Genomic DNA, 22,791 nt, shown 5'->3' with positions numbered 1-22,791 from the left:
GAGGCGGCCGCCCGCGCACTGCGGCGTGTAGACTGTGTGTGTGTGTGTGGACAGTACAGTGTGTGTGCAGGTGCCTGCTGGCGCACCGCACGCGGGCCCACCCCGAGGCGGCCGCCCGCGCACTGCGGCGTGTAGACTGTGTGTGTGTGTGTGGACAGTACAGTGTGTGTGCAGGTGCCTGCTGGCGCACCGCACGCGGGCCCACCCCGAGGCGGCCGCCCGCGCACTGCAGCTGCGCTGCGGCGTGTAGACTGTGTATGTGTGTGTGTGTGTGGACAGTACAGTGTGTGTGCAGGTGCCTGCTGGCGCACCGCACGCGGGCCCACCCCGAGGCGGCCGCCCGCGCACTGCGGCGTGTAGACTGTGTGTGTGTGTGTGTGTGGACAGTACAGTGTGTGTGCAGGTGCCTGCTGGCGCACCGCACGCGGGCCCACCCCGAGGCGGCCGCCCGCGCACTGCAGCTGCGCTGCGGCGTGTAGACTGTGTGTGTGTGTGGACAGTACAGTGTGTGTGCAGGTGCCTGCTGGCGCACCGCACGCGGGCCCACCCCGAGGCGGCCGCCCGCGCACTGCGGCGTGTAGACTGTGTGTGTGTGTGTGTGTGTGTGTGGACAGTACAGTGTGTGTGCAGGTGCCTGCTGGCGCACCGCACGCGGGCCCACCCCGAGGCGGCCGCCCGCGCACTGCGGCGTGTAGACTGTGTGTGTGTGTGTGTGTGGACAGTACAGTGTGTGTGCAGGTGCCTGCTGGCGCACCGCACGCGGGCCCACCCCGAGGCGGCCGCCCGCGCACTGCGGCGTGTAGACTGTGTGTGTGTGTGTGTGGACAGTACAGTGTGTGTGCAGGTGCCTGCTGGCGCACCGCACGCGGGCCCACCCCGAGGCGGCCGCCCGCGCACTGCGGCGTGTAGACTGTGTGTGTGTGTGTGGACAGTACAGTGTGTGTGCAGGTGCCTGCTGGCGCACCGCACGCGGGCCCACCCCGAGGCGGCCGCCCGCGCACTGCGGCGTGTAGACTGTGTGTGTGTGTGTGTGTGGACAGTACAGTGTGTGTGCAGGTGCCTGCTGGCGCACCGCACGCGGGCCCACCCCGAGGCGGCCGCCCGCGCACTGCGGCGTGTAGACTGTGTGTGTGTGTGTGTGGACAGTACAGTGTGTGTGCAGGTGCCTGCTGGCGCACCGCACGCGGGCCCACCCCGAGGCGGCCGCCCGCGCACTGCGGCGTGTAGACTGTGTGTGTGTGTGTGGACAGTACAGTGTGTGTGCAGGTGCCTGCTGGCGCACCGCACGCGGGCCCACCCCGAGGCGGCCGCCCGCGCACTGCGGCGTGTAGACTGTGTGTGTGTGTGTGTGTGGACAGTACAGTGTGTGTGCAGGTGCCTGCTGGCGCACCGCACGCGGGCCCACCCCGAGGCGGCCGCCCGCGCACTGCGGCGTGTAGACTGTGTGTGTGTGTGTGGACAGTACAGTGTGTGTGCAGGTGCCTGCTGGCGCACCGCACGCGGGCCCACCCCGAGGCGGCCGCCCGCGCACTGCGGCGTGTAGACTGTGTGTGTGTGTGTGTGTGTGTGTGGACAGTACAGTGTGTGTGCAGGTGCCTGCTGGCGCACCGCACGCGGGCCCACCCCGAGGCGGCCGCCCGCGCACTGCGGCGTGTAGACTGTGTGTGTGTGTGTGGACAGTACAGTGTGTGTGCAGGTGCCTGCTGGCGCACCGCACGCGGGCCCACCCCGAGGCGGCCGCCCGCGCACTGCGGCGTGTAGACTGTGTGTGTGTGTGTGTGTGTGTGTGGACAGTACAGTGTGTGTGCAGGTGCCTGCTGGCGCACCGCACGCGGGCCCACCCCGAGGCGGCCGCCCGCGCACTGCGGCGTGTAGACTGTGTGTGTGTGTGTGTGTGGACAGTACAGTGTGTGTGCAGGTGCCTGCTGGCGCACCGCACGCGGGCCCACCCCGAGGCGGCCGCCCGCGCACTGCGGCGTGTAGACTGTGTGTGTGTGTGGACAGTACAGTGTGTGTGCAGGTGCCTGCTGGCGCACCGCACGCGGGCCCACCCCGAGGCGGCCGCCCGCGCACTGCGGCGTGTAGACTGTGTGTGTGTGTGTGTGTGGACAGTACAGTGTGTGTGCAGGTGCCTGCTGGCGCACCGCACGCGGGCCCACCCCGAGGCGGCCGCCCGCGCACTGCGGCGTGTAGACTGTGTGTGTGTGTGGACAGTACAGTGTGTGTGCAGGTGCCTGCTGGCGCACCGCACGCGGGCCCACCCCGAGGCGGCCGCCCGCGCACTGCGGCGTGTAGACTGTGTGTGTGTGTGTGTGTGGACAGTACAGTGTGTGTGCAGGTGCCTGCTGGCGCACCGCACGCGGGCCCACCCCGAGGCGGCCGCCCGCGCACTGCGGCGTGTAGACTGTGTGTGTGTGTGGACAGTACAGTGTGTGTGCAGGTGCCTGCTGGCGCACCGCACGCGGGCCCACCCCGAGGCGGCCGCCCGCGCACTGCGGCGTGTAGACTGTGTGTGTGTGTGTGTGTGTGGACAGTACAGTGTGTGTGCAGGTGCCTGCTGGCGCACCGCACGCGGGCCCACCCCGAGGCGGCCGCCCGCGCACTGCGGCGTGTAGACTGTGTGTGTGTGTGTGTGTGGACAGTACAGTGTGTGTGCAGGTGCCTGCTGGCGCACCGCACGCGGGCCCACCCCGAGGCGGCCGCCCGCGCACTGCGGCGTGTAGACTGTGTGTGTGTGTGGACAGTACAGTGTGTGTGCAGGTGCCTGCTGGCGCACCGCACGCGGGCCCACCCCGAGGCGGCCGCCCGCGCACTGCAGCTGCGCTGCGGCGTGTGCGACCGCAGCTTCACCCACGCCAACTCGCTGCGCCGTCACTCGCGCGTGCACTCCGGGGAACGCAACTACCTGTGCAACGTGTGCGGCAAGGCGCTCACGTCGCGCGAGCACCTGAAGTTCCACATCCGCATCCACACCGGCTACAAGCCCAACATCTGCAAGTGAGTCTAACAGTACACGTCACTACTACACTCTAAAGTTTATGGTAACAAAATACAACCTGCTTTGCGAGGGAAACAAATCGCTCCGTACATGTATTTTCGACTTACTTTGTTACTTGAAAAGTTATGTCATATTAATATGAAACGGGGAACCCTATTATACGCTTCAGCCTGTTATATCACACTACTGGGCATAGGCCCCTTCCCCACGTAGGAGAAGGATCAGAGCTTAATCCACCACGCTGCTCCGATGCGGGTTGGTGAATATATTCCCTACTATGAGAACGATCGCTATCAAGTGTACATGATCACAGTCATCGGTGGTCTGTCATCGAAATCGGTCGTTACCTGCGTGCGCTATTGATTTATTTTTCCACGAGTGCATTTCTACCCTCATTGTGTAAAATGATTATTATAATCGAATCAGATTTTTGTTTTTTCAATAATAAATAGTTTTATTTATTTGCTCAAATTTGCTCAAATTATGTGATTTACATTATCTAGAACATCGCAACTTTCCAATTGTTTCTGACTACAGGAACAAAATGAACTTCCAAACGCTAGTCAATAATCTCAGTTACGCTACTGTGACACAAAACACCATGTTCCCTAAAAAGGACCAAGCAATTATTATCGATGGTTTAGAAAACATACAAATCAAAGATTATGCTCAAGCGTTAGGAAGAATAATCGACCCATCGCAAATCCGTTTTTTGTCAAGAATATCAAACAATAGAATTTAAATCTACGTGTCATCAAAGGTAATCGCTGATGGGATCATTGATAAAATAAAATATATCACAATTCAAAACCAAAACTCGACCGCGGATCAGCAGGAACAGACGTATCATCATATCCAATGTGTGTCCCATTATACCGCACGTCGAAATTAAAAAGAAACTATTAGAAATGAATATTACGCCAAAATCACCCATCTCTTTCCTGCGTGCTGGCTTCAGTGGAACGGGCTCCAACCACATTCTAAGCTTTCGAAGACAAGTTTATGTAACTCCTGAAGATTTCACTCGACTTCCAGATAAAATATCTATGAATTTTGAAGAAACGAATTACTGGATCTATTTCTCATCAAACACAATGACTTGTTTTTTATGCAAAAAAGACGGACACGTAGCCTCTAAATGCCCGGAAAATATCAACGACACGAATGTTCTTAACCAAAAAACACTGGATACTACGGAGACACCAATTTTCAAGCGTCCACATCCACCCACTGAATCTTCAACTACAACTGATTTCATGGAATCCGAAAAAACAAAAGAAAACAGCATTACTAGCAACAAAAACAGTGATGAGGACTGATGATAAATCTTCCCAGTCCAGCTTAGACGAAGTTTACAAACCCAAAAGTGGAAAGACACTCAAAAGAACACCTCATAACGATTTGGAATCAATTGACTGGCATCACGTGGAAAACTTTATAACTATCTCCGATAAAACATACCATCCGGAAAAAAGTTAAAGAGACACACATACATACATGGAGTTAAGGAAATATCAGAAATCACTTACAATTACACAGAAGAAATTGGTGCGTTGATCGAAATGTTTACTGACTTGATACCGACCATCTCATATCACAGTGTTAAAAACAGACTCTCACGTATTGTAGGTAAACTAAAGTACTTATCTCGTAAGAAAATTTCCGATATAAATAAATAAATTACTTTGAGGTAAGTACTACTCTATTTCTTGTGGGATTTAATGGTCTTGACTGTAGGATTCAAGCTTAATATTATTCAATGAAACTGTCAAAGTTTGATACCAAAATTAAGTGAATTGGATTCATATCTACTTATGTAGATATGAATCCAATGAAAAAGTACATATATGCATTCTTTCTGAAACTTGGCTGCAATGCGAACACCATATTAACTTAACCGGTTACTCTGTCTTTAGAAAGGATCGAGTAGATGGATATGCAGGCTTAGCAATCTTGGTTCACCAATCTATAAATTGTTGCCTTAAAACTCTTCCAAGTAATTATAATAACATTGACGTTTTGTGCCTTGAAGTCCTTAATATTAAAAAACTTCAACATATCATAGGGGTCTATTCTCCCACAAATGTCACAGTGAGCTTTGGGGACTACCAGGAGCTTTTTAGTTATTTTTCTGAGAAAACTCTTAATAGTCGGAGACTTTAATACACATTACTCGGCTTGGTCATACCCAACTGACACACGGGGTAGATTTTTGGCGGACACTAGCATAAATCATAATTACGTATTTCTTAACAATGGAGACATTACCCGTTGCGCTAAACTTAACGATAGTATAATATGCACATCACCTGATATATCTTTCTGTAATGCCGATTTAACACTCGACTTTGATCGGAACGTTACTAACGAATCTCTTGGCAGTGATCACCTCATTATTTCTATTAAAACGTTAGACAGTACTCAAAATAGCCCCGAATTAAAAAGGAACATCAAAAAGGCCAACTGGGTAGAGTACACACAATACATAGAATCTGCATGTGAGGGATTAAATTATGGAAAAAATTGTGTTTGCTCGCAAACGAAAAAAAAAACCGACTTCAATTACATCGACAAGTAATACAACACAGATCGACGAAAAAATAGTCAAGCAACTACGCGTTATCAAAGATTACTCAAAAAGTAGTTATCAGATCTCGATAAAATTTATATGTGACCACATGACAAACATCGGCTATCGATTAAATTAAAAATTATCAAAATCTGTACCGATTTTGATAATTTTATTATACCCAGTAAAAAGTTATTGCGGATTTTCAAGAAGTTCCTCCGATTTCTCTGGGATCCCATCATCAGATCCTGGTTTCCTTATCATGGTACTAAAGGGGACTGTCCATTTTCGGCCCAGCGTGAACAGAATTTATACAAAAAAACAAATATACCAAAAATTTTCATATATTAAATCATGATTATTCGTGATTTTCAGTTGTATCAATATAAACTGATAAAAAGTTTATTTAATAAGTATTTTAATTCATTAATTATGTACGTCTAGTTTATTTCCGGTTGGTGATTTGATTATACCACGTTGCCAGTCTTAAACAAACAATTATTATTAACGAACAATTGATTTTAAAATATTTTTAAATAAATTATTTGTTAAAATCGATTAAAAGTATTGTTAAATCGAATTATGTAATAAGAAAAGAAGTCTATAAAAGTGTATTTAGTAAAAAAAAATTAACTTTGATGAAAAATAAACTATTTTAGAAACATTGTTATTGACTACATAAAAAGCAAGCAATTAATTATATTAAATTCAATTATCGATTTAATCGATTTATTTCGTTTATTGAAAATATTATTTGTTATGGCAACCCTAAACTACAGACTTTTGCATCATACATTCATTTGACTTCCATATTCTTTCATAGTGATATAGCAACCTACTGAAAGGTTTTCCGTCAACCGAGAATTCATCACTACTGCGACGTAAAATACACAGTAGGCATATTTATAAGTAGGAAAATATATTTTGTATTTATTTTATATGTAAACAATAAAGGTCAGGCAGAGAAGCCATAAAAAAATATTATAGCAACTGCATGGTTGGTCGACGGACAGTAGGTTGTTGTGCCCATGTCATGACAATTATTTGGTTTTTGGGCTGGAAATGGTTTCAAGATTTTATAAATCTACCTGCCTATTTTTAAGATAACATTCTGTTAACGTACGAATCCGATTAGTAGAACAAAAATAACAAAAACAATGATTTTTTATTTCCGAAATCTTCTTGTAATTATCCACAAAAAAAACAAACAAGAAACACCTGGACACAAAACTATATCATTTTTCTAATTCCTACTTGTTAGTACTACTAACTTAATATATAATTATTATTCTCAGTGACTGTCCACTCGGGGCCGAAACCCCCATACAAAGTGGACAGTCCCCTTTGGGATACCTCCTTTCCAACAAAAAAAGAATTATCAAAATCGGTACATCCAGTAGAAAGTTATTTGGTATAATACAACGTAGGTCGACGAAAAAAGCGTCAAGTAAAAACGCATTATTGGATATGTTGCAGTCAAAACTCTTAACCAGTCAAAAGCACTATTGACTAACAAAATCAGTCAGAAGTACTTTTGACCGTTTGCTTTAGTCAATAATACTTTTGACTAAAATAGCAGTTAAAAGTACTTTTGCCCAATGAAGCTGGTTAAAAGTACTTTTGACTAAATGATTCCGTCAAAAGTGGTTTTATATTACTCATTATTAGTGGAGAACGTGCTGATATTAGAACAAAAATGAGTGACTACGAAAAGAAAGAAGGCGTTTTTCAAAGAATTTTAGCGATGGAAGATATGAAAGATAGTCATTTCAATGTGATGACAAAAGAAAAATTTAAAAAGTTTGTAATGGATGTGGAAGGAGCGAAATTTAATGAAAAGGAAACACCATTACAGTACAGTAGACTACAACGCTTTAACAAATTGAAGTTTGTGGTATAAAAAAAATTAATTACAAACACAGAACCTGTCAAATATTTTTGCCGGCTGAGGAAATCTACGACATTATTGATGCTGCTCATATTTCTATAGGGCATGGTGGTCGCGACAGACTTAAGAATGAAACGGCAAAAAAGTACGCTAATATTACAAAAGAAATGATTAATATATATTTATCAATGTGCGAAGTATGCCAAAGGAAGAAAAGCAAGAAAAGGATGGGTCAGGTTTAGAAACCGATCCTGCACACTGAAATGAACAGCCGCTGCCAAGTCGATCTGATTGACATGCAGTCGCAAGAAGGTCGTGGGCATAAATTTATTATGGTTTATCAGGATCATTTGACTAAATTTATTCACATCTAACGAGTTAATAGTGCTTTTGACTGACTTTTTTTCAGTTAAAAATACTTTTGACGGACAGCGTCAGTCAAAAGTATTTTTAACCGCGAATTTGCAGTCAAAAGTACTAATAACCAATAATTTTCAGTCAAAACCACTTTTGACCAACTTGTCCAGTCAAAAGTACTTTTGACTGATTTCGCTAGTCAATAGTACTTTTGACTGGTTAAGAGTTCTGACTGCAACAGATATAACTCGAAAAGTAGTTGTTAAGGGGGTCATTGACGGTCAGTTCAACTGATCAGTTTAACTGATAAGTTTTGCGCGCTCTCCGAAATTTGATCGTGAGTGTAGAACCATCGCTCCAGAGTTTTAACTGACGACGCGCCACGTAAATCCATCCCGTCGCGTCGCGCCGAACTAGGATTGTTGATAAAATATAGATATATCGAAATATCGATATTTATTACTAATACTTTTTTGGACGATATATCGATAGTTTGATATTGAAATTTAAATATCGACACTCGATATTTTGAAGTAAAACTTCTTTACGCACACTTGACTTGGGAAGTAAGCTGGTAAATACGTACTGAGAGTCTTACGAAAAGTGTGATCAGGCGAGGCAAACGGAAGTTGAGAGGGACACATTAGTTAGTGAAAGTAGAAAGAGAGACAGACTTATGTTTCGTAACGCTTCGTTTTTTTTAAGTAAATTTTTATTATTTTATTTTTTCTCGTCAATTATTTAAACTAGAACATTATTATGTTGTTTATTATGTTCTAATTTAATCCACTAACTTCTAATATACTAAACTTTATTTATACTACATTATTTTTTTAGCCGACTTCCAAAAAAAGAGGAGGTTCGCATTCGATTGTATTTTTTTTAATATGTATGTGACTTTAGAACTTTCGACTGGGTGGACCGATTTCGACAATTTTTTTTTTAATCGAAAGATGTTGCGTGTCACTTGGTCCCACTAAAATTTATTTGAGATCTAACAACTGCTTTTGGAGTTATATCTAATAATGCGTTTTTACTTGACTACTTTTTCGTCGACCTACGTTGTATTATACCGCATAACTTTTTACTGCGTGTACCGATTTTGATGATTTTTAATTTAATCGAAAGCTGGTGTTTATTATGCGGTATTACTTGTCGATGTAGTTGAAGTCGGTTTTTTTTTCGTTTGCGAGCAAATACTATTATTTTTTTTAGTTTAGTTATTTATATACTAGCTTTTACCTGCGGTTTCGCTCGCTTTGAAGCCATTAAATAAGTAGGGAGATCTTATTTTTCGTAAAATATATATATTTTTATATAAAGTATTCTATGTTGCTCTGATACCTCCAAGAATATATATACAAAGTTTCATGATGATCAGTTAAGTAGTTTTTGCGTGAAAGAGTAACAAACAAACACATTCAAATTTATAATATTAGAAGTAATTGTCCTTAAACGAAATGTAATTTTCGTAGGCGATTCTCCACGCAGAGAAAAAGAAACAACTTCATCCTCATGGGACAGACATGAAAATATTATATTACTCTTGAAAAATTTGTCTAATGACTTTTTGTCACAATTTTCTGCTGAATTAAAGCAGTATTTAGATCAACCAAATATTTCAAAGTCATTAAATGCACTAAAAATTTGGATTGATAGTAAACATTTTACTCTGGTGCTATCGGAAATAACTGTTGAATATTATTTAATCAAAAAACAAAAAATAAAGCTGTTAAATATTCGATTTCTTTTGCTACAACTATAGCATTTGAACGAATTACTTCTTTAATCAATCTTTTAGTGCCTAATAATCGTAATAGTCAAACAACTGCGCATATAAAACAACGAGTATTTTTAAAAACTCTTACTGAATATTGGTACACATTATTGTTTTATTAAAATTGAACAATAATTACTTAGAAGCTTACATTTTAATACACTTATAATTTAATTTGTTTTACAAATATACTGAATTATAAACTGTGTAAATTATTTTTGAGCCGACTTATGTTTATTTATATTTTTAAACAAAGGCGATTAAATCAAATCGAAAAAATATCGATATATCGATATTTTAAAAAATATCAACAGCCCGACGCCCAACTGCCCGTGTGTGTGTGTAATCGTCATTCCAACCAATCGCGTCATTTTGCTCGCAGCGTCGCAGCGGCGATGGTGTCCCTTAGATGAGTCATAACGATAGAATTTATTGAAAAATATGAAAATTCAGAATGTTTGTGAAAAACGGACGAAAATTATAACATTTAAAAAAAAAGTTTTATTTTACACCTACTATTTATTTAATACATATTTATAACATATACACACGGTCGTTTCTTCCTACAGTAATCAATGTAATGCTTGTGGTATAGGTAACGTCCGGCTGATGTAGATACTTTTTTTATAAATACATATAAATAACACTTAGAAAAAAATAAATACATTTATAATTAATGGCATTAACGACACCGTGCATGATCGATTGCCCATTGACATACTTATTACAAATGAGGTACAACTAATAATAAAAACTTATCATATAAAATTATAGATCATTGTAGACCAGTATATGGCAACAAACAGTAGCCGTTTAAGAATTAATGTTTCTTCTTCTTAATCGGAATCCATTTTTTTTTCTCGACCAAAATAGGTAGTACCTACACGTCCTTTAAACAGCCCGGTCGGACGAAAACTGAAGGGCCGGAGTGACGCCAGTCAATGGGCAAATATTTCAACTGACGCGAAAAACTGATCAGTTGGACTGATCAGTTGAACTGATCAGTTCAACTGACCGTCAATGGCCCCCTTTAGATCTCAAATAAATTTAAATGGGACCAATTGACACATTCGATTAAAAAAGAAATTGTCGAAATCGGTCCACACGGTCAAAGGTTCTGATGTAACATACATAAAAAAAAAAAAAATACAGTCGAATTGAGAACCTCCTCCTTTTTTGGAAGTCGGTTAATAATGTACAAAGTAACTACGATAAACTCATAGAGATTATTGAGGAAAGTGCCAACAAAACATCCCACATATTAAAACTGGTTTTAACCCTAACAAATTCAAGCCAAAACCGTAGTGGAATCCTGACTTATCGAAGGTAGTAGCTGAGAGACGATTCATCATCATCGTCATCATCATCATTACAGCCTATACACTCCACTGCTGGACACAGGCCTCCACAAGTTTACGCCAAAAATAACGTGAACTCATGTGCTTCACTTGAGAGACGATTATCTCTTAAGAACTTTAGGAAATTACGCACGGTCGAAAACTATTTAATTAACAGAGAAAAAGTAATTATTGCTCGAAAATTGATAAAACTCGCTAAAAGGATCTCCTGGCAAGAGCTTTGTGACAGCATAGATAGCAATATGCCCAGTCGTGAGGTTTGGAGGAAACTCAGATGGCTTAAAGGTTACCTAAGCCCTAAACATTACTTACCAGAAAGAACCGCAGTCTCTTTTGTAACAGAACTCACTCATGACAGTGTTTCCTTCCAGCCCCTAGATTCCAATACTGATGGTTCCAACCCTTTGTTTTTCACTTTTTCAGAACTTGTCATGATTCTTAAAAGAGTAGATACTTTGGCGGGTTTGGATACTATTACTTATTCTATTCAATGATTAGTCACTTACCAGATAACACGAAAAAATATCTCCTGCACATATTTAATACAATTTATAAAAAAGGCGATATACCAGAGCAATGTCGTAGGATCAAACTTATTGCCATACCTAAAAAAAACACTGATAACTATCATCCTATTTCACTCATAAACTGCCTTTGTAAAACCTTTAATTTAATGATAACTCGTCGTCTTGAACATCATTTCGAAAGCAACAAATTATTTAACCGTAGCACGTTGGGTTTCCGCCGTGGATTTTTTTGTCTAGACAATGTCTAGACAACAGGTTTATTGTAGACACAGAAACTGCGTTTATACACTAGAAATACGTTTTTTGCGCGTATGGAGACATAAGCAACGCTTATAACAATTTGGCAATCGAACCTCTTATTACCCGACTGCCAAGGAAGGTTTATGTTTTTCGCGCGTATCTTGTATGTATGTATATTTGTATGTAATATTCTTTACTACCTCATATTTCCAGAACCACTGAACGGATTTACATAATTGAGGTATCGTTAGGTTTGTCTTAGCTGCCCAAGTGTTCTTAGATAGGTGACATTAAAAAAAATCAAACATGGCGGCTGCGCGAAGTCATTGTAGTTAATGAAAAAAAAATTTTTTTCTCGAATACTACAATATGGGTATCAAATTGAAGGGCACAATACAAGGATTTTAAAAAGGTATATCATGATTATTATTACCGTAATACTAATAAAGAAATACAATATTAAAGTTTAAAAAATGTGGACTTTGCTCTTTCCCACGCCTATGCCATGCCAAACTCGCCTCCTAGGCGACGATCAACTTCGAAGTGTAGCCTTTCTACTAAAATACAATGGTTAAAAAAAATATACAATTAAAATTACAAATAAAAATTAATAAATGTCACACCAATTTACAATTACAATTAATTATTTCCAAAGACGCCTTCCTATTTAAAAGAGCGCTTTGAGCTACTATCAAACTGTCACGATCGGTCTCTTCGATCGGATAATAATCTTATTCTTAAAATTCCTTCTCATACTTCTTCTTTTTATACTAACTCTTTTTTGGTACAAGCTGTTCGGTTGTGGAATGCTTTACCCGTAAATATAAGGCGGGCACAATCACTAGACACTTTTAAAAATTACTTAAAGAAACACTATTTAAACTTATAAGTCACATTATAAGTTTATAAATTTAATTTACTACAAATATTACTGACAATGACTTTAGCGGTCCTTCCTCTCTTCTGTCGTGTGTATATTCGTATTTTCATATTCTTTATATATTATGTTTATATATATTTGATATATATATGTGTATGTATATGTATATATATATATATATATATATATATATATACATCCTGCTAATAATTAGGCGTCCCACATGGGCCGAAATGCATCTAAACTGGCGTCCACCTCCTTTAGACGTCCGCATATCGGACGCCACTTTTTTAATCGATGTCCCATTAGTCCTCTTGGCTATAGCTACCTGTACAACAAAAATCGCCGGAAGCCAAAAAATCGTTGAGACATTTGCATTTGTATAACTAAAACTTCCGCGAAATTCCGCACCAACGGTGCAGCGCTAGTCTAGCGCGTATATCGACAGAGCGTATACTCTGCTAAAACTCTTCCGATACAACCGATTATTTGACGTCCTATTGCGACGTTGCCAAACTGACTGTATTTGAAGGTTTTGAAATATTCAATTAAGTCAAAACAAATCATTTAAAAACAGTTGCTACGCACGTGTCGCTGCTTATTTGACGCTCGGTTGCAAAATACTGCTTAAGTAGTAAAATAAAATAAAAGTACACTTAAAAGGAAAAAGTGAGGCTTTAACGAATTTACGAATTGAATTTACATATTAAACGGAAAAGTGACACTATTTTGTCATAAAAATAAAAATATTTCTATAAGTTAACTAGCTGACCCGGCAAACGTTGTCTTGCCGCTAAACGCTATTTTAAAATAGGGGTTGGTGGTAGAAGGGTGAAAACATAGGGTTGTATGTATTTTTCAACGCCAAATCATAATAAAATAAAAAATAAAATAATTTATCTAAAAATTAAAAATTAAATTTAGGGGTGGACTACCCTTAATATTTAGGGGGATGAAAAATAGATGTTGTTCGATTCTCATACCTACCCAACATGCACAAAAAATTTCATGAGAATCGGTCAAGCCGTTTCGGAGGAGTTTAACTACAAACACCGCGACACGAGAATTTTATATATAAGATAAACGTTATCCATACTTTTTTGCATGAATATGGAAGCCAGGCTGGGTAGCAGTCTTTGAATCTGAAAAAACAAAGGTTCTGTTACATTTAATACATTTTTGCAATGATTTTTTATTTGGTTACTGAGCGCCCCTACTGAAAATTTGTGTTTTTTGTTTAGTGACGGTTTGGTCATGGACGTCGAATATGTAGTGGTTCGAATAGTAGGTATACAGATTTACGACGTCCGTATATAAGGTAAGGGCTACGCAATACGTAACACATATACGGACGTTAGTTTGACGCATACTGTTATTAAGGATACGAAGTTTTTTTGCAGCTGTTCTGGCTTTTGACCCAATCCAGGCTACACGCAATGCCGTCAAAAAACTTTGGGACACTTTTAGTTTAAAAAAATTAATGAAAGTTTTAGAATTGCTCTCGGTCTCCGGTTGGGAGCTCCACTGTGCTTTGAACACAGATCTCCGTGCGGAAAAGAGGTCGATTCTTTCGGACTACACGGCCTTTCCTGTAACAAGAGTTCAGGTAGGTTTTCCCGCCACGGTTCCCTAAACGATACCATAAAAAAGCTCTTGCCACCATCGACGTTCCTGCTCTTATCGAGCCTACTGGAATTAGTCGCAATGATGGCAAGAGACCTGATGGATTGACGTTGGTTCCCTGGGAAAGGGGACGGGCGCTTTTGTGGGACGCAACCTGCGTTGACACACTTGCTCCTTCTCATGTCAGGGAAACAGCCTTAAAAGCGGGAGCCACAGCGGAAAAAGCTGGAACGACTAAACGGCACAAGTATTCGTCATTAATTTCAAATTACATCTTTGTGCCATTTGCAGTCGAAACACTTGGACCTTGGAGTAGCAGTGCTAAATTTTTTTTAAATGAGATAACTCTTCGCCTTATTGCCTCCACTGGTGACAAGAGGGCTGGTGCATTTTTTTGCCCAGAGAATCGGCATAGCGATTCAACGAGAAAATGCTGTCAGCATTCTTGACACGATTCCACGCGGACATGATTTATACCAAAACTATCTGTAAATATTTAGTTCTTAAGTTGTGAATTGTAAATATGTATAATGTTTAATAAACTATTGTTATCCACTTAAAAAAAATTAGAAACCTACTTAAAAGATATACTTTATATTTTATAAGTAAATATTGTTTGACGACATTTAAATTTGCCAGACGACGACTTAGGTAAATCATTCTAGTGAAATAGAGTTAAGTAGTTAGACTATTTAGTCTGTATAAAAATATTTTAGCCGTGAGACATTTTTATATTGAAAATGATAATAATATGTTGTTTGTAAAAGCAGGCAGCACAACTATTTGTGGCTATAAAACTTAATTAACCTATAAGATTCGTCAGCGAAGAAGAAAAAATAATATCCTCGTATTCTTGGATGCCCAGTTACCCATGTTCTAAAATTACTTGAAATCCGTTTAGCTGTTTTGGCGTGATGAAGACATAACGACACATACAAACATATAAAAAAAATGTTCGATTCAGTAACCTGTATTCATAGACCGTATCACTTTTTTTAAATATCTTCAATGTACTTCAATCCATGGCAGGATAAGGGAACATTATTTATTATTATTCTTTGACGGTTCGCAGGAAAGTGGACATAACCTGCGAACTGTCAAAGAATACTTATAACAAATGGACATAACGATAAATAATTATTTATTATATTATTATTCTGATGATGTGCTACGTCGTCAATAATTAAAATGTTAAAAGCCTAAATAAAATATATGTTGCAACTCAGAGATCTATTATAAGATGAAAAATTGGAGGTGTTCCTATGACCGTTACATGTTAAAATTTCAACGAGCGTAATAGAATTATTTCTTAAGTTAACGATAGATGATCACACCTACTAGAAAACTGGCAACGTCGCATTTCAGCTTACTTCTCACTCATTTCATCATTACTTATATAGGACGCTAAATAATCGGTGCATTAAGTGAGGCTATATGGATATATGGAGGAAGCAATAACATAAGTATCATGAAAGGGGTTCATAAATGGTTGGGCACAACTGTAAGCAGAATATTTTCAAAAAAGAAATTTAAAGAAATTGATATAACCCACGGAATTTAAAATGAAAATAATTGTGTTTGCTCGCAAACGAAAAAAAAACCGACTTCAATTACATCAACAGTAATACAACGTAGATCGACAAAAAAATAGTCAAGCAACTACGCGTTATCAAAGATTACTCAAAAAGTAGTTATCAGATCTCGATAAAATTTATATGTGACCATATGATAAACATCAGCTTTCGATTAAATTAAAAATTATCAAAATCGGTACACCCAGTAAAAAGTTATTGCGGATTTTCGAGGATTTCCCTCGATTTGTCTAGGATCCCATCATCAGATCCTGGTTTCCTTATCATGGTACCAAACTAAGGATATCCCCTTTCCAACAAAAAAAGAATTATCAAAATTGGTACATCCAGTAGAAAGTTATGTGGTATAATACAACGTAGGTCGACGAAAAAAGCGTCAAGTAAAAACGCATTATTAGATATAACTCGAAAAGTAGTTGTTAGATCTCAAATAAATTTAAATGGGACCAATCGGCACTCAAAACCTTTCGATTAAAACAAAATTTGTCGAAATCGGTCTACCCGGTCAAAAGTTCTGATGTAACATACATAAAAAAAAAAAAAAAAAATACAGTCGAATTGAGAACCTCCTCCTTTTTTGGAAGTCGGTTAAAAATAAGCAACATTCGCAGAAAAAACATATAAAATGTAAGCATAACTGAGGGACGTCGTAATAACGCAGATTGTGCTTGACGCCAAAAATGTATCTGGATGTATATATATATATATATATGCATGTATGTATATGTATATATATATATGTATGTATGTATGTATGTGTATATATATGTGTATGTGTATGTATGTATATTTACGTATTATATGTATATATTATGTATGTACACCTCATCATTACAGCCTATACAGTCCACTGCTGGACATAGGCCTCCACAAGTTTACGCCAAAATAAAACGTGAACTCATGTGTTTTGCCCATAGTCACCACGCTGGGCAGGCGGGTTGGTGACCGCAGTACTGGCTTTGTCGCACCGAAGACGCTGCTGCCCGTCTTCGGCCTGAGTATTTCAAAGCCAGCAGTTAGATGGTTATCCCGCCATCGGTCGGCTTCTTGAGTTCCAAGGTGGTTGTGGAACCTTGTTATCCCTTAGTCGCCTCTTACGACACCCACGGGAAGAGAGGGGGTGGCTAAATTCTTTAGTGCCGTAGCCACACAGCACGTATGTACACCTCCATGCCATCTAATTCCTTAGTCATGTCCTTTTCATGCTAGAGGTTGTCTGGAAGAGATCGCTCTTTTAGCGATAAGACCGCCTTTTGTACATGTCTATATTTTCTTTTACGGTGTAAAATTTTTCTCTGATAGTGTACAATAAAGAGTATTTGTATTGTATTGTATTGTAATTACATTAATAAAATCAATAACAAATACATAATACCAAATACAAACAAATAATTTTAATAATAATTTCATTATATTAAAACTAATAGTTGTTGACTTAAGCAGTCACCTATTTGCTAAAGGTCAGGCTTACGTTGCTTTGAGCAGAGTGAGATCTTTCTCCGGGCTTGCTATCAGTTTTCTTGACCCTAAAAATTACTTAATCAACCACATGATGTAAACTGTTTTAATGAATTGAACCGATTACGTAATTTGTCTGACTAAAAAGACATAAATAAAATAATAATTAAAAAAAAAAACAAAAAACCCGCCTGCGTGAAGAACAACTAATAGAAAATCAACTGAAAAAGCTGGAACAAGATAAAAATTCAATATGCACACAAAGTCAGCGAAATAAATAGAAACAATATCAAACATTTTGTGCTGTACATTTAAAATATATTAATACGGTAGTCCTTCGAAACTTTATGCAACGTCGTAGATAATATGCAGTCGGAGGCATGCAATTGAAGGATAAGTCAAATCATTCTCTCTTTGACTGACTTTGTGTGCATATTGAATTTTTATCTTGTTCCAGCTTTTTCAGTTGATTTTCTAATAGTTGTTCTTCACGCAGGCGGGTTTTTTGTTTTTTTTTTAATTATTATTTTTAGCTCTTTGGTTGAATTTGATGTCGATCCGCTCATATGTAGATACATTAGGGAATTTTTGAAAGAAAGAGTTCTGATATATAGGCTACGGGGATGGCACAGAAATAACAAGAACAAGCAGGCAAGGTTTAGCTCAAGGTGACCCAATGTCACCCATTTTGTTCAATATAGTCACAATTAAATTATGCAACAAACTTGTTAAGACAGTTAAGGTGTCACAATATGCCGATGACTTCGATTTTTACTGTATTAATCAAAGTATTGATTTTTCTGCTAGTGTCCTTCAATCGAGTCTTAGCGTCTTTATAAAAATGTTACAGGAAATTGGATTAGAAACATCTCTCTCTAAGACTAAAGTTTGCATCTTAACTAGAAAATATAAAGTGCCTTCTATTAGTATACGAATAAATAACACTGAAATTAAGCTTACAAATTGTACAAGGTTTCTGGGTGTATGGGTGGACAGTCGCCTGTACTGGACCCGACAAGTTTTAGAAACTGCTCTAAAATGTATTCCATTCGTCAATATCATTAGTTCTATAAGTAGTTCAAAATGGGGTGTCCATCCAACTCACTTAAGAAGACTTTATTCAGCACTGGTGCGATCCCGACTCGAATCTGGGTGTATTATTTACGGTAACGCCAACTCTAGGCTCCTACGGAGGTTGGACGTGATACAGAACCAATGTCTTCGGCTTTGTGGTAGCTTTATTCGGGACACCCCAATTTTTACAATGGAATGCGAACTATGTATTCCATCCTTAAGTCTTAGAAGAATATATCTAAGTGACAAATACTTTCTGAAACTTTCTTCCAGAATATCCGACCCTTTGAAAAAGCAATTAGAAGCATTAGACAAGACTTTGAATTCGGGTACAAGATATTGGCGCAAAATCTAAATTCCACTTCTGCTTGAGAGTTTCAGAAACTATTCCAACTTACCCATGTCAAAATTTGAGATTTTGCCCCAATTTTCTTTTGATATAAAAACATTCTCCTGGGATAATATTATCGTGCATAGAGTGAACACTATTAATGAATCTAAAGCTCAACTATCCATTCACGACCTTAAGCAACATACCGCAGATATGATAGATATAAAGTTCTCATATTACATTCAAATTTACACCGACGGGTCCAAAACAAGAGACGGTTCTAGTTGCGCGTGTTATGATGTAGCTGCGGATTTTGGGGCCAAATTTCTTATTGAAAATTCATGTATACCCATCATGGGAGTTGAACTGACAGCAGTTAATGAAGCAGTACACTACATTGAGTTGACACCATACCATAAAATTGTAATCTTTACAGACTCGAAGAGTACTTTACAACATTTGTTGAGATGTGTTAAGGGCGGTTGTGTCGGTAGAAACGAAGCTTATCTCATTATTAAATGTATCCATAGATTGATACGTAACGGGGTTGAAGTTCGTCTACAATGGATTCCTTTAAATGTGGGCATCAAGGGTAACGAGGTTGCAGACTCACTTGCATCCAAAGCTCTACAGAACGGCATACCTCTCGACATCGTACCGCACTATACTGACCATCTTCCAAAAATAAAAAACGACAATTATATTAAATTTAAATCTTATTTTAATGAGTGCTCTCAAAACAAGGGCCTCTGGTACAATACCATTGTAGACGAACCACCACGCCAGCCTCGGTTTGCCTCAAGAAACCTCAACAGAAAATATTTAACTGCCCGGGCCCGTACTTACCACATCCTACTTAACAAGTTTAACTTCATTATGAAAAAAAAAGACGATCCAAACTGTACACGATGTGAGAGAGAAGAGGACCTCCTACACTTAGTTCTCGAGTGTAAAATTAACGAACATGCTAGGTTGAATTTCTTAATGAAACTCGATACTCTACTGGTGAGTTTCTCTTTTTTAACCGACTTCCAAAAAAGGAGGAGGTTCTCAATTCGACTGTTTTTTTTTTTTTTTTTTTTTTTTTTTTTATGTATGTTACATCAGAACTTTTGCCCGTGTGGACCGATTTCGACAAATTTTATTTTAATCGAAAGGTGGTGTGTGCCAATTGGTCCCATTTAAATTTATTTGAGATCTAACTACTACTTTTCGAGTTATATCTAATAATGTGTTTTTACTTGACGCTTTTTTCGTCGACCTACGTTGTATTATACCGCATAACTTTCTACTGGATATACCGATTTTGATAATTCTTTTTTTGTTGGAAAGGGGATATCCCTAGTTTGGTACCGTGATAAGGAAATTAGGATTTGATGATGGGATCCCAGAGGAATCGAGGGAAACTCTCGAAAATCCGTAATAACTTTTTACTGGGTGTACCGATTTTGATAATTTTTAATTTAATCGAAAGCTGATGTTTATCATGTGGTCACATATAAATTTTATCGAGATCTGATAACTACTTTTTGAGTAATCTTTAATAACGCGTAGTTGCTTGACTATTTTTTCGTCGATCTACGTTGTATTACTTGTCGATGTAATTGAAGTCGGTTTTTTTTTCGTTTTTCTCCATCGAATCTTAAGTTCAGGGTTCACTGCCGAATATAGTGATAGATTTGTAGGTTTCATGATACACTTATTGAATCTTAGATATGACTATTATTAAAATACTCATTAAGTTGCAATCCCAACTATTAACGTAACGCCTAGAGTATAAGCATCATTGATATTATTTTTAAGTCGACTTAATCACTTGATGTATGGCTTATAAAATAAAAAAGATTAAAAAAAAGTGAACATGATAACGACCGGGGCCAACGGCTTAACATGCTCTCCGAGGCACAACGGGGAGACCCACAAGGAGACCCAGACCACGGAAAACATTTGCATGGCCAATACACATGTTTGTCATGTGCGAGGATCGCAATCGCCAGCGCGCCAGCCACAAACCAGTGCTGTGGCCGTCGTTAGGAACCCTATAAATCACCGAAATTTTGAATTTGAGCCCATCCTTATAACCTACAAGGGTTTTCAATAATAAAAAAATATATATGTTCACCAACCGTATATTTTTAAGGGATACAAATTTTACATACCACCAAGTTGTATAAGTCTTATAAATAAGTCGTAATGTTACGCTTCAGCCTGTAATATCCGACTATTGGGCATAGGCCTCTTTCCCCATGCAGGAGAAGGATCAGAGCTTAATCCACCACGCTGTTCTAATGCGGGTTGGCGGATATATTCCTATCAGGTGTACATGATAACAACCGGGACCGACGGCTTAACGTGCTCTCCGAGGCACGGTGGGGAGACTCACAAGAACTGCACAAACACCCAGACTACGGCAAACGCCTGTATGGCCAATATGTACGATTTTATTTTTGTGTTACCCACAATTAGGAATTCTAAACATTTTTGAATATTGTTAAGGACACACAAAGAAACTAACGCCATCTAGCGGCAACTGTTGAAACCACACAAAGACAGCGATAACATGAAACTCTCTACTCAATACTAGATGGCGTTAGAGGAACTACTGTGGAACTATGTAGAAGTATAGTCTCGAACACCGGGTACATGCGCGAACTTTCCAGAATGGTCTGGGCCTCGTGTCGGCCGATATAAATAGCCGCAGGTAGGCGAGCGAGTGCAGTTCAGTTTGAGCGATCTTCGAGGCGACTTCAAGAGCGAAAACTAGTGATCAAGAGTGGTACTAGCGAAACCTACGACATTGGCTACGACTGAGGACATTGTGAGAGCTTAGTGTTTGAACTTAGTGCTTAGTGTTTGAACCTAGTGCTTTGTGTTGGACCTAGTGCTAGTGAATAAAGTCTTGAAAAGAGTCAGCAGTTCTTTCTCTGCAAATCCTTCGAACCCTAACAAGTAACAACTGGTGTCAGAAGTGGGATTTGGAGATGCCATTGACTCCGAGAGAAGACTTTAAGGACGTCAAGGGCGTCAGGACAAGGACACAACGAGCTGCAGAGGCCACACCTACTGGGGACCAAGCTCCGCCCACCGTGGACCAAGCCCCGCCCACTGACCCCGCCTATCATGCCCCGCCCACTAGCGACACCGTAGCTTCTACAGACCCTCAAGTGGCTTTTCAATTAGGAAGTTTGATTAAATTAATTGAACAAACAAGTTTCAAATTGCAAGAATCACAAGAGCAGCAGAGGGCTGAAATTCGTAGTGCTTTGCAAGAATCGCAAGAGCAAACAAGTTTCAAATTGCAAGAATTACAAAAGCAAACAAGTTTCAAATTGCAAGAATCACAAGAGCAACAAAAAGAGCTCCAAGAAAAAACGCTTTGGGCTATAAAAGATGTTAGTGACGCGGTGACTAAGCTTCGAAAAGATGTCGACGTAGTGGAAGAACGAGTTACCAAGTTAGGATTAGATGTGGAAAATGTGAAAACCGTCCTCGCTGAACTACAAAAAAAAGTAGTGCGCCTTGAAACCACGGGAGTCGCGATGTCTAGTGGAAGTACCGGAGTGGCGCAAGGACCAAGAGTGAAAGTGCCTCCGTACGACGGCACTACTCCGTGGAACGCTTATCGTCAACAATTCCAGACTGTTGCTACTGCCAACGGATGGACGGAAGAGCAATGCCTGACCGCTCTCACTGTTGCACTCAGAGGGCAAGCTTTGTCGGTTTTGGAAGCACTGCCACATACAGGAAACGGGTTCCAAGACTTGATGGAGGCACTTGAATCCCGATACGGGGAGCGACACCTGGAGCACGTGTTCCGTGCCCAACTGCGTGACAGAGTCCAACGCTCAGGAGAAGGACTACAACAATGGGCGTTGGAAATTGAGAAACTCGTCAGGAAGGCACACCCAGGAGCAGACACCAAGATGGTTGACACGAATATTGTTCAAGCATTTGTCGACGGAATCAAAGACCTGGAGGTCAGAGCTGCAGTGAGGCTTCGTCACCATACCTCGTTAAAGGAAGCATTGGCGCATGCTTTGGAGGTCGAGGCTGTTCACCATGACATACGGCAGACCCATAAGATCCGCGAGGTCTCTGAGGAAGGCAAGGTAGTTAAGG

At 40.2% G+C, this 22,791-nt stretch overlaps 1 protein-coding gene across 1 annotated transcript in view; it reads left to right on the top strand.

The window, feature by feature from the left end:
* Positions 1-22,791, top strand: part of LOC123666379 (gastrula zinc finger protein XlCGF26.1-like) — a gene marked incomplete at its 3' end in the record, with an annotated part of 39,368 nt that overhangs the window by 9,261 nt on the left and 7,316 nt on the right. The window contains exon 6 of the mRNA XM_045600474.1: positions 2,761-2,997. Within this exon, the coding sequence (XP_045456430.1) occupies positions 2,761-2,997 (237 nt within the window). The remainder of the gene's footprint in view (positions 1-2,760; positions 2,998-22,791) is intronic.

Source organism: Melitaea cinxia, chromosome 26 (assembly GCF_905220565.1).
Source record: "Melitaea cinxia chromosome 26, ilMelCinx1.1, whole genome shotgun sequence".
In the NCBI taxonomy this organism is placed as follows: Eukaryota; Metazoa; Arthropoda; class Insecta; order Lepidoptera; family Nymphalidae; genus Melitaea; species Melitaea cinxia.
This window is presented reverse-complemented; position numbering and strand designations above follow the sequence as displayed.